Source organism: Pistacia vera, unplaced genomic scaffold (genome assembly GCF_008641045.1).
Source record: "Pistacia vera cultivar Batoury unplaced genomic scaffold, PisVer_v2 Contig33, whole genome shotgun sequence".
Classification (NCBI taxonomy): domain Eukaryota; kingdom Viridiplantae; phylum Streptophyta; class Magnoliopsida; order Sapindales; family Anacardiaceae; genus Pistacia; species Pistacia vera.
The window spans coordinates 229,908-243,638 of record NW_022196146.1 but is presented as its reverse complement, the minus strand read 5'-3'; the positions used below and the strand labels follow the sequence as shown (position 1 = coordinate 243,638).

The 13,731-nt window shown below is 31.6% G+C and overlaps 1 protein-coding gene across 1 annotated transcript; it reads left to right on the top strand.

The window, feature by feature from the left end:
• The first annotated feature begins 7,405 nt into the window (after positions 1-7,405).
• On the top strand, positions 7,406-12,187 carry LOC116137551 (nuclear transcription factor Y subunit A-10-like). Its single transcript, XM_031423248.1, has 6 exons — positions 7,406-7,611; positions 8,005-8,299; positions 9,873-9,982; positions 10,089-10,157; positions 10,670-10,810; positions 11,262-12,187. Exons 2-6 carry the CDS (start codon positions 8,074-8,076, stop codon positions 11,664-11,666), a joined length of 951 nt encoding a protein of 316 aa, XP_031279108.1. The 5' UTR covers positions 7,406-7,611; positions 8,005-8,073; the 3' UTR covers positions 11,667-12,187.
• Positions 12,188-13,731: the final 1,544 nt, after the last annotated feature.

Genomic DNA, 13,731 nt, shown 5'->3' with positions numbered 1-13,731 from the left:
TTAATACAACGTGAAAACCAGTTGAAATCCATAATATAATTAGTTGGACCACCACTTTGATATATAAATTAATGAGTAATGCTACAGTTATCGACGGTAGTGCACCGAATTTGTGCACCGAATGACGTGATAAAATCCTGACCGTTTATTAATATTAAGTTAAAATTGATCAACGGTCAGGATTTTGCCACGTCATTTGGTACACAAATTTAGTGCACTACCATCGGTGGCTGTATTATTTTCCTAAATTAATTATAATCTAGCTAAATGCACAAAATGATTTAGCCGATGAACTTTTTCCCTTTTAAGTCAATTTAGATCACCAACCTCAAATTATTTTTCCATTTTAACAATAATAAATGGGATATAGTGACACACTTTGAGATTTAATTAATTAGGATAGCAAGCTTTATCACGGTGTGCTTTAGTTCTTTTATTTCTTCAATCTTGATCTTACCCATATCAATTAACAATACATGGTATAGTAATAGGTAGGGGTTTTAACTTGTATGTTCCTTAATAAGAAAGACATTTCATTATTTAATAAGTGAAAAAAAAAAATTAAAAAGGTTTAATTATTGCACCCACATGTTCCCAAATGCATTGAGTCTCTAATTTAATAGAACGGGTATGAGTAAACATTAATAAATTAGCTAATATATGTTGTGCCTAAAAAATCGAACTGATGTTAGCACCAATCAATCAGAGTTCAGGAAGGTTTTGTGCTATCCAGGAGCTGTCACCTTGCCCCAAGATAGAAAGGATACAGTTGTCACTAACCCAATAGATTCAAGTTTTGTATATGAGTGGATAAGGACCGCACACATGTCCCAACTTTATCAAAATAAAAAGAAAATGATTAAGGAGTGGGTTCCCACACATCATGACAACTTGCAAAAGCAGTCATTACATTGGCCTAAAAAGTGTATAAATGAGCAAATCTCTTCATGAAAATGATGGGGGGCATATGAGAGTAAGACATAGATTTGAGCTTCATTCTTTCTCTATGTAAGCAAAGTATTTCTTCATCTTTGTATGTCAGCAATATCATAGAAATAATCAGAGAATAATAAAATAACAGTGGATGTAGGATTTGCTTTAAACATCCGAACCACTATAAAAACCTCTCTTGTCAGTCTATTATTTATGTTTTCTGCAACATATATAATCTCAGCACCATATTCAAATCTCATAGATCTATCACATGTAATTTCTAAGACTCTCTTAACACTTTGCACGTGCGAGTCATTGGTGTCCAAAATCAAACATCAACAATATCGTTATGAGATACAAGAAACACGTATTATATTATGTTGAGTCAATTATACACATGAATTTTCTTCGCGAGTTAGATCTAAATTTGAATTAGTATTATACAAATCAAGATCTATTGCTTGTTGAAAAATAACACCAAAATACACATAATAATAAAGCAGAAAAGTAAAAAAGACAATCAATTTACCCTAATTCATTTCCAATAGAGGAACTGTTATGACCAAAAAATGTCATCGGCCTCAATAGGCCCAAAGACGAAGACACCTTCAACAAAGCTCGGAGCCGTGACCCAATATCGATTGAGCCCACGGCAGAGTTCGCATATTGGGTCTGCTCATTACACCTACCATGTTGCTCACTGCCTAAGCCCAATCAATAAAGGCCCCGATTCGTTTAGGTCTCATCATCAGCTTGTCTAAGCTTAGGTTTATTGATTCAAGATCACCTACTGGACTTAGGGTTTATTTAGACCCTAAAGTTGCCTACTTCCTATTTCGGTACTATCTGGATTCTACCAAAGAGATCCATTACTATCCTATTCGGTCTTAGATTTGCATCTTAGACCAACTAGGACTCTCTTTCCCACTAAGATAAGGGAGTCAAAGGCTCTCCTTTTTTACTAAACCTCAACTCCCAAGGATTCATAGTCCTACTAGGACTCGAAGATCTTACAGTTGTTATTTGAACAAGAGGCCAGTCCTCTCATAGGGGGGGAGATTACACCTTCTAACCCCGTAGTTTCCACTCTTGAGAACTTTGCATCACAACTGTAGTTATGGTCTCTGATTAAACTTCTGGTAACTTTCTCTTTCCCTAACCCTCACTAAATTAGCCTCATTCAGCCTTGTTGACTTGAGCGTCAGAGTGCCTACAACAAATAGCACCCCAGTGTTTTCCGTTCGCTTCACACTTGTTTTCTTGTGTGTGCAAGTATAGCGGATTGCTGGTAGCCTCAACCTCATGAGATCAGACTCTATTTCCGTAACGGTAGATTTTTTGCATCTACAGGAACTACATCCAGCATTCAAGATAGAGAATATTTTATTGAGTTTCAGAAATTTGCAGCAATACAATAGTAATGACGATAGTTCACTCTTTCTCTCTTCTCTCTCAATATTTTCTCATACTAGGTTTTTCACTATTACAATATTTTCTCACACTAGGGACCCTTGAATGCATCAAGGTAAGCCGATAATCTATCAAGGTCATACAAAGTATAAACTATATCCAAAACTGTCATCCCTAATTGGCTTATAGTATGAGTAGATATCAATAAATTAATTTAAAACATTTTTAGATAAAAAGAAATAGAGAATGTATTGTATATAGAGATATTAATTTTCTTTTTGGGTTCAAATTAAATTTACAAGCATTATTTAGACAAGATCCCTCGTTATCCCTAATAGGTTATGGTATGAATAGATATTGTTTAGTTAATTTAACATATTCTGAGATAAAAATAAATGGATACCTCTAAATGAAATATACTATTTCTTTCACAAAATGTATACCATGAATTCAATCACATCCTAAATTTGCTTCGAGAACGAGAATGATTGAATTTAGATCTAACATATTTCATTTCAATGTATATTAATTGTATAAATTACATTAAATTTTAATTATTTAAAGTGCTTAATCCAATAACTTAAAATCGTGTAAAGAAGAATATGGTACTGGACTTATCCCTATTAGGAAATATACATAAAAGTTTCTAAAAAATTTTACCAAAGATTTGTTACAATTTTGAAAATATAAGAGGTGGGCAATAGAATCATTTAAAATATGAAGATGGGCATGTATAAAATGATTCAAATTAATGCAATTTTCTCATTATTTAGACAACAGAGGCAGTGAGGATAGGGATACAATGATAGAATTTTCAACCATTTGTGGATTCTATATTGAATAAAATTACAAATATACTCATTAGTTTTATGAATATCGAAAAATAACAAAATAATTTCCCTTTTGCCTTACTCTTATAGAGGTACAATCAAAATGTCATATGATTAGATAAGTCCAAAATAATTGAGCTTAGGATCAAACCCATGATTTGAAAGATAGGACAAGCTTCATTGTCTTCAACCATGAGCTCCAAGCGCCTAGCTAGGAACCCTAAAACTTTAGAGTAAGTAATTTAATTATATAAAACATCAAACATTTTTTGTTTGGTTATGGTGGTCCCTTGAGAAGAAAGTTTGGTGAGGAAGAGGGCAACCTTTCAATTCAAAACCCTTTCTAGATCTTAGTAGTTAGTTCAAATTGTAGCATTTGTTTTGTCGGTAGCTCAAATCATAAGATAGTAACAAATATTTTCTAAATGACTTTTACCCAAATTTGAATTTGCAACGGGTTGAACGATGTAAAATATACAAGCTCTATTGTAAAAGTTACTTTATACAAATTGATGAGTTAACTATGTATGATTGTCATATCATTCACTTTAATTTGTTCATTTATCTTTACTTTCAAATAATTTTAATTATATATTTTTTTAATAACTAAAGTATTTAGACTAATTTACGAGCACTTTAACTAATTTTCATGGGAAACTATCTCACAGCAACCCATCATCATGGCCTCCAAATAAATCATAGGCAAGATACTACATTTGTGCCAACAGGGAAATTGAACGTTAAATTATATTACAGCACATCAGTTTGTTTAATTAATTTAAGTAAATAGTTTATGTGAAACAATGAAAAAGAGAAAATTTTGTTAATTTCCCACTAATATTTTAGAAATAATATGTATGCAAGGATTCATAAAATTAATTTATATTATATACAAAAAAAAAAAAGTTTAAGGTTTTAATTTATTTTTTAAACCAAACAAATCAATCTCCACCAATATCTAAACTAAATAGCAAGAAAAGTCAAAAGAATTTAGTTTTAAAAAAAAATAAATAAAATATTATAAAAAATTTAAAAAATGAAAATTAGGATGGTTGAACCATCATTGTACATGAAAATACGTACGTTATGATTATGACTAAATCAAAACAACATTAAAACTATCGAATAAAAAGACAAGTTATGTTAAAATAGAAGCCGGCGTATACTTATATAAATTAATTAATTAAATTAAACACTTTTTATTCTTACTTCTTGTTAAAAATTCATTCTAAAAAATCCAATGGTATTAGCATCAGGTTAGTGACGATGTCTCTAAATTTGACCAATGTTTTAAATAAATTAATTTACTTAGCAACCTTAATTTAAACAAACAATGATAAGGACCACCAAATTTTATTTCTTATAAACACGTTGGTAGAGTGGATAGGTAAGAATAGTGACAACACTTGCAACTTAATTTTATTGTGGTCCTATCCAAAATTTTTAGGTATGAACTTTAAAATGCATTAACAATCTCTTTTCTTTAATCATAAGTTATCATTAACTTGTGCTTAATTATAATGAATTTATTTAGTTAAAGACTAAAATTGACATTTTAAGTTGATTTTTCACTTTTTTTATCAAGTTGTCTTAGCTCAGTGGTAGAGCGCGTGGCTGTTAACCACTTGGTTGTGGGTTTGATCCCCACAGATGACGATTTTATTAAAATTTTCAAAATTATTTATTTATTTTAGAATCTTATGGGATTAATCGAAATGTGTGCAAGTTGATTAGAACACTACTACCCGTCACCAAAAAAAAAAAAGATTAGGGTTTATTGTCTTTGCAATCATATGTTCTATGTTTTTAATGTTAAAGGTAAATTAAAAGAGTTTGGTATTGTCAAATTATGCTTGCCTTTTTATAGTTTATCAATAACATTTATAATTTTGCCACAAAAAAAAAAAAAAAATCTAATTATAGTTTTTATTTTCAGAAAAATTATAGAAAATTAAAAATTAAAAAAAAACTGTGAAAAGTTCATAAAAATGTCAATTATTGTGAAAAAACAAAAAAAAAATCACAAAAATTATCAATTAACCCAAAGTGTTTTCTAAAAGTATTTTCAAATAAAAATTACCGAACCCATATTGTACATTTTCTAAATTCAGCAACAAAAATCGCTAAAATTTTGATGCTAAAGTATAACGATATTATGATAACACGTAATGATTTTTTTTATAATATTAATTACTGATTAAGATTAATTTAATATATCATTAAACCGGTAAATTGGGAATAAATTATAGATAATTCCAAAGGAAAAGGAAAAGTAAAAGCTATCCAACCAAAGGCAATAAAATAACATAATTTTTCTTGTTAAATTTATAAATTTTCAATGTTGATATTTACCTAAAATAAAGTGACGTTATGGCCACCATATTTAATTAAATAAATTAATTTGTACAACTGTTTCCATTCTTAATCCAAAGATCCAACCAAAGACCACTAATTATATTAATTAACATTCTAATTATATTTAAACTTATCATTAACCCACTTGCATTAATTACTTTTTTTTTATCTTAAAAAATGTTCTGTTCTTTACCATATATAGATGTTGGACAGTTTATTGATAAACTTATTATTTTTTTAATAATTTTGAGGGAAGATTATGATAAATTTTAAAATTTGTTGATGTCCACTTATGGTTTAGTCTAAACTTGAAGGAATGTCATTAAAAATTTGCCTTTACAAGAAAGAATATGATAAAAAAAAAAATAATAATAAAGAAAAATATCTTATTTAGGTACAAATAGACCTTTTAGGTTTGAAATATAGACATAAAACCTTATTTAAAATTTCAATAAATCTGTTGAATGATTCCTTGTCAATTGTAATGACCATTAGTGTCCATTTAATATTTTTTTCTTTATAAAGTTAAGTAAAGAAATACTTCTAATTTTAGTTAAAGAAGTCAACACTAGAAGACCTTCATATACGATGTTCTGGTAACCATAATAACAATTAACATGTAATTTTTTATTTATTTAAATTAAAACACACATTAAATCAACCTCTAATATTTTAAATATTGTATATATATGGTTTTAAATAGAATAAAAACTTATAAATAATTTTAAATATGGAAACTAAATCATTGATGCATATATAATTTAAGTTTATATATCTTATTCCAATATAAACAACTACTGATAATCATATCAGCACCAATTAATAGAACACACTTTATTTATTATTGATATTGTCTAGGAATGAATGGGCTTTTGGCTCGACATCCTTTGTTCGCTTCTATTACAACCCTTGTTTTTTGTTGGATTGTAATGTACATGGGGCAAGGGTTTAGGATTAATATCAATCAATATATTGGAACAAACTTCGCAAGTATATTTTTGATGTCAAAATCGAAAGGATTTGATTTGAATAATTTTTCAAAGCAAAAAAAAAAAAAAAATTCTTTTTGAATTGGTAAAACTCTTTTGATCAAAGGTTTATCATGCAGGAATCAGTTTTTCGTACGATCCTTTCATATAAAGAAATCACAAAAAGGGTTTTGTTGCTGTCATTTTTTTAAACGATAGTTAATGTAACAAAATATGCAGAATACTTTTTAAGGCAGAGATCATTCCCTAAACACGATACTAACAATATTACCGTTATAATAATATTTCTTTGGTCATGTAATTGTTTTTTAAATGTATAATTTAAGCATATATAATATTGTTAATCATAGTATGAAATAGAAAAGTTCGACTATATTTACGGTAACCTTTTTCATAAAAGTTTTATACAATCAACAAATGAGAATAATATGAACACCATTAAAATACATGAATACACTTTCTTTATATGATTATAATACAAAAGAATGCGTAGGAAACTTTATCAATGAAGATCCTTTGCTAGACATAGATAGCGATAACGAATACCGTTAAGCCAACCTGGTGAATTCCTAGCCATTGAATGGCCCTTTCGTGGCGGCTTTTCTGACGCACATCCCCACACTACACTTGTTAGATTTGAGACAGTAGAAAAAGAAAGAAAAAGTTAAAAGCTTTAAAAAAAAAAATGGAGGTGATGAGGGATGACAGCCCCAAGCTTAGCTTGGCTTTGTATTGTTAAAAATAAAAAAAGCAAGAGAGATAAAGAAAGAAAGAAACAAGGAAGTGACCACAAGGACAAGACAGTGATACAAATAAATAAAATTATTTTTAATTCATTTCAGAATACAAAATGACTTGCATGGAAGTTCAAGCTTATTGGTTAATGTCGTGTAGTTCCATTTACACTTGTACGCTAACTTGCACTCTTCTCTCTCTTGGTTTTCTCTCTATTTCTTTTGCTTCTTATTGTACCGACATGGCTCCTAACATATGGGGTTACTCTCCTTCTTCTTCTTCTTCTTCTTCCTCTTAGTCTTCCAACTCACTTAGCGCAAGTCTTCTTGTTTTTTCAACTGTTTCTTGGTCTTGTCAAAGTGAGTGATTCTCAGGCTTGGTTTTGACTACAGATTGAATCTTCTCCTCTTTGTTTCCTGCTTCAATCTTTTTTCTTATGTTGATGTGCTGATCTCTTTGTGTCTTTTGTGGGTTCCTCTTTATTTTTGTTCTTAAATTTTTTCATTTATCAACTTGGTTCTATTTGTGTTTTTTTTTTTTTTTTTTTTTTTTTTGTGTTCTGTTTGTAGAAATATTATGATGGTTTTTTTTTTTTGTTTTTTACTCAAGTTTTGGTATGTTTTGTTTTCTGATCATACATGGCAACCACATGTTTTTCAGATATTTTAATTTTTTTCCTTTTTTTACTCTGTAATAACTCACAATTTGGCAAAGAATTGGTGGTAATTTATTGTTCTAACTTTGAATTGCAGGCCTTTTGTAGAAGTTAGTGGAAAGGAAGCATTATAAAAATTGCTGCTTGGAACTCTTTGAGGGCAGAAATGGCCATGCAAACCGTGTATTTGAAAGAGCATGAAGGGAATGTTCATAACCCAATTGGGCAATTTTCATCTGTGCCACCAGCACCTTGGTGGAGTCAGTTGGGATCTCAGCCTGTTTATGGGGCAACTTGTGGCCAATTGAAGTCCTTTTCCATGGAAATCCCCTCTGAAGAGGCAGGTCAAAGGCTTGATAAGGGCAACCCAACACAGTTCACTTTGTTTCCTGGTAATTAATCTCCCTCTTTTGATTTATGTTCTTTTGTTTTTGGATACAAGACTCAGTTGAACAAAAACAGTAGAAAATTGTTTGTGTTCTTCTTAAATTTTTAATCACTATTATCACCAGGAATATTTGGTACTTGCTCTTTAGCCTGATGGGTTACTGCTCTCAACTTTAAGCCTTTCTAGGATGAAGAAAATTAAATCATTTGGTGGGCTTTGCATTGGGTTTTTGCTTCTTAATGCTTTAGGATGCCTACTCTATTTATAATTACAAGAGTTATGGAGGATGGGGTTACATTGCTTGTCCTAGGATGAAGAGAGAAAATATTAGTAGCATGTTTAGAAGAGAACCTGTCTTTGGAGGATCATGCAAATTCTTTTAATTACTTTTTTCCTTTCTATTGTTTCTTCTGTTGATTGGATTTCTCTATCGGACAAATCACAATCTCTTTTTATGCTGTCTAGTTAGTATTTTCGGTGTCAGATTGTACCAATTTACCCAAAAAACGATTTTCTCGGATAACATTCAGCATAGCTCCTTAGTTATAGCATAATATTAGAGGGCTTTGATGAAATAAGTAATAGCTCCTAAATGAAACATATCTTTGTTGAAGTAAGTTTCTAGCTTGTATATTAGAGGGCTTCATACTAGTGTTTAGCCTTTTCTAAAAGCTAAGCTCTTAGCTAATTTAACGTGATATCAAAATCAAGGTCTTAAGTTCGAATTTCACATTGGTATATTACATATTGGGTTTCATTGTTCTATGTGCTATTTTTTTTTTTTCTTTTTCGTCTTACTTTGGTTTGCTCCATTTGTTATGGGTTCCATCTGTATTTCGGTTCTGTCTTTTCATCCTTACATGTGAAGGTACCTGTTAAAGAGCTTAATAGTAGTGTTGACTCCTTAATCATAATTTTAAGCTTACGGGTTAAGTAGTTGATCTAAAATTTTATTGATGAGACACCAAATGGAAATTCAAATAATCCATTTTCCAGGGCATTTGATGAGGTAACAAACGGCACACAATGGCAAAGTAGCCTTTTGTCACACCTTTTGTCTGTCAATTGTTTCTTTTGTAAATTAGAATCACAGTGAAGAAATTGACAGATAGACCTAGTATTGGGTGGGTCGAATTTACTATATGTGCTACTGTTTCCCGCATATTTGTAAGAACCCCAAAGTAGAATTCAGTTAGGCGAAATCATAAATGTTCTAAAATCAAAGAATTATGAGCTTCAGTTACATGCTTTTCATGTTATTTCTCTATCTGAATGCAGCTCTACTTATGAAGCCTTAGTTTCAACTTCTTGATACCGATTCTCAGTCCTTTCTGCTACATTTCAATCTTCTACAACTCTTTCAAAGACTATTTTCTTTTTGCAAACAGCACTATGCATAACGATCAAAGATTTTTGTTTCTTAAAACTAGTATTGCTAACTTATCTTGTATCATCACTACAAGGAAAAGTATCCATATCTTCATTCCCTGCTGGCACTCAAGATTTAAGTTGTAATATTCTTTTGATACAGAACATTTCATTTTGATTATTTTTAACCTGCCTAGTTTCTCATTCAGATGATTGCAAAAAATCCCTGGACGGACAGAAGCTTCCTGGTGCCATTTCTCTGCAATCAGCTCAGCCAGAAAAACATGCTTGTTTTGAGATAGGTTTTGGCCAGCACATGGTAAGAATTTTCGTAAACTTAATAATTTCTTTCAATACATTATTTCTCTTAGGTTTATAGCCCCTGATGGCTGATTGTTCACTTTATTTGTGGGCTGCAACTGTAGATCTGTGCAAAATACCCATATGCAGATCAATATTACGGAGTATTCTCGGCTTATGGACCTCAAATTTCGGTATGTCTCCCATAATTCCTTTTAGCTCAATCATTTCTATGTAGCTATATTTGCAATAATTTTTTTCCATGAGAAAGCAGAATCCTCATCTGCACATGTTGGTGTTTTTGGTGCGTGCTTGTATAGATAAATAAATAATCTAGAGAGACAAAAGTTGCTTAATCCCCATCCTTCTAATTTAGTTAAGAATCATAATCAGAAAATATTATGAGAAATTTTATTGCATGTTTCTGAGCTTGAAATTTCAGCATCTAGTTAATTTGGTTATGAATCTAATGTGATTTTTGGCCAAAAGTTTCATTTAGTTTTGGAGGGGACCCCTAGAAGAAAAAGAAAGAACTATAAACACGAAAAGATAATTACATAAAGGGAAATTTGGAAGATGGATGCAGCAATGTATTGCATATTTATTATCTTGCATCTGGTTTTTGCTTAGGCAGATGATTATATCTGACGATACTATTGATCTAGCCAAGTTTAACTGATGCATATACTTATTCACAACAAACTAGGGCCGGATCATGCTGCCACTGAATCTGTCAAGTGATGATGGACCGATATATGTTAACGCTAAGCAGTATCATGGAATCATTAGGCGTCGGAAGTCACGTGCTAAGGCTGTACTTGAGAATAAAATTAGTGCCAAACGCAAGGTATGATATCTGGACTCAAAATACTCAATATGTTATCATTAAAAAGAAAAAATCATATGAATTGACCTACTTGATGGGTTCCCTTATACAAAGTAATCCTAGCCTTTTTTCAAAAGTGACAAGCTCCCCCTTGGATCTGGTCATTAATATGAATGTGTAGGTTTGTTAATCCAATTGGTTTTGGTTATGCATGAGTTCAATTTATTGAATCCTTAACATTCTGTAATTTGGGACCTTTATTGTCTTATTGTACAATAAGCTCTGCTTTCAGAAGTTCTCCTCTGATATATTGACTAAATGAAATTGCTTAAAAGTTGCCAAAATTATAGGACTTTTAGCATTAATTTTATGCTAATCATGACCAATATCAGAACATCTTCTGCTCTCGATAATTTTTGAATTCTCTTCCCTACTCTGGTTGTAATTGTTTGGCTATTTTTCTTTTCCAAAGACATATATGCACTATTCGCGCCATCTCCATGCCATGCGTCGACCAAGGGGGTGTGGAGGCCGTTTCTTGAATGCAAAAGATCGAAAAGAAGAGAATGGCAGAATTGAGGAGAAGAAAGGTGGTGAGCAGCGACTGTCTCCACCCACTGGTTCTCAGAGTTCTGAAGTCCTGCAATCCGAGGATGGAAATTTGAATTCTTCAAAAGAAACTCACTGCAACACATCAAATCTTTCAGGCTCAGAGGTGACTAGCATGTACTCTAGGGGGGATTTCAATCGCTTCCCATTTAGTCATCTCAGGCAAACTGTCCAGTCTTTCCCTGGAATTATGGACAGTGGGCGTGGCATTGTTATGCCCAGCCAGTGGGTTGCTGCAGCAGACAGCTGCGGCAACCTTACAACTTGACAGCGAGGAAGGAGCGGGCTTGGTGCTGCATGCACCAAACCCCCTCCTTGCTGTGACCAAATGGAGAAGTTCAATGGATTTCCCAGATCACCATTTGGTTTAGGCAATTCATTCTTGGCTCATGGAATATTATAGTCGTCTTGTCCACTCAATTCAGAGCTGAAGTTGTGGAGTGCTAGAGATGCTAACTCCCTAATGCAGTTCAAAGTACTTATAAACTAAGAACTAGACTATAATGGGATTATTCCCATTTGTCCAATAAATGTGTTAGATATGGGTTTGTGATAAATAAAAGGAAAAACTATGTTCAAGTGTGTGCGTCTTGAACTTCGTTTGTCTGAGTTTCTGGATTTTACGTCTCTTGTATAATTGAAGTTGTGTTTCTGCATTGTATACTGTACTCAATGTAAGAAAAGGCTTTACTTGAACCTCATATTATGGAATGCTTTTAAGTAGAATAGTGTTGTGAAGACGCCACCTTAATTTGCTGATAGAATTTGAAGTATATTATTTGTAGTTTTTGAGCTGGACTTGTAGCTTGTGTTTGGTCACTGAAGAGAACAAGATTGCTCTTGACATGATATGTTGCACTTGATTTATAATTAATCATCTGGATTGTATGATGTTAAGATAGTTTCTTGGAAAAATGACTAAAATATTCTTCCTACTTGCCATGAAGGTTTTGTTTTTTAAGACTAACCAAATGAGACCAAGATTACAAAGCTGGGTAATATGCTTGTTTAGCTTGTCAAATTCCACTGTTTCAGAAAAAGTTGAGGATTTGATTGTAGGAAAACACTTCTCTTCAATCCAACCAATCGGAGCATGCAAATATCTTATATGAATGTGTATCTGAAAAAAAAAATTATTTTCTTGTGATTGATTGGTTCGTAGCGATGTTTTATTTGGGGAGTTATAATTAAGAAGAGTAAACTACGTTTTCCTATCCAAATAATGGTTTAATAACACTTTTTCATTCAAAGACTTTTAAAATATCATTTTATTATTTAAATTTATATTTCGTTTTCGATTTCGGCATCATTGTCACTCCACACTACCACTATTATCTTCTCTGATTATCATTCACTCAAACCTCTCAAACTCTACTCCTGTTAATCCCGCTAATCGGTAACAATTGAGCGATTAGGGTTTGTGTAACCGCCCCTCCCAAGTCAAATTTCGATCAATCTCAACCACCAAAATCTAATCTTCCATCACCAAAAAAGTCATCACCCTCTCTTCTTCAAAAGTTCCAATAGTCTAGATCAAGTTTGCTCTCCGTTCGTCAATAAAATATAAATTTGATTAATAAAGTGGTATTTTATACGTCTATGGGTGTAAAAGTATCGTTAAACTGAGTGGGAAAAAGTAATTAACCCTATCTAAGAATTAGATACTTAAGTTAATGCTATTTTAAGGTGGGCAATAATTTTGCATTAGACAATCAGTCATTAGAGTTGTATGTATACTGCAATTATTTTTAAAAATCTAATGTTATTATTAATTATAAAAATCAATTATTTTTTTTAAATAAAAGCCTATAATAAGGCTGTTTTTAACGAGTGAGACTATATACTCCTAAACTAATACCCTTTCATACCAATGTGTATAAGAACACAGGGTAGTATAATTTTAAAATGACTTTTCTCATTAAAGTATCAGCCATTTTTTTAGTTTTCATTATATTTTTCAATCAATTAAGTATTTTACACTCTAAATTATCGAGATATATGGTGTAAAAATCAAAATTTTAAAAATTTTGTTTATATATATTTAAGAAATCTTTAAAAATCATTTTAATAATTTTCTTCTGTCAGAGTGACATCATTCCTCCAAAGTTTGACAAGTGAAAAATACATGCTGACATTGTTAAATATAATCAAAAATGCTATATCCACCAAAAAAATTACACCGAAAACTTGCACCGAAACACGGTTAACTTCTTTTCCTGCCAGGAAGCCAAAAATTGCACCGAAACGCACCCACTTCTTCTTGTTCATGCCTCCACGGCTTCTTCATTGACTCCCTCCATCAAATCTTCACTTGGTCATCTAAATCAGCTTTT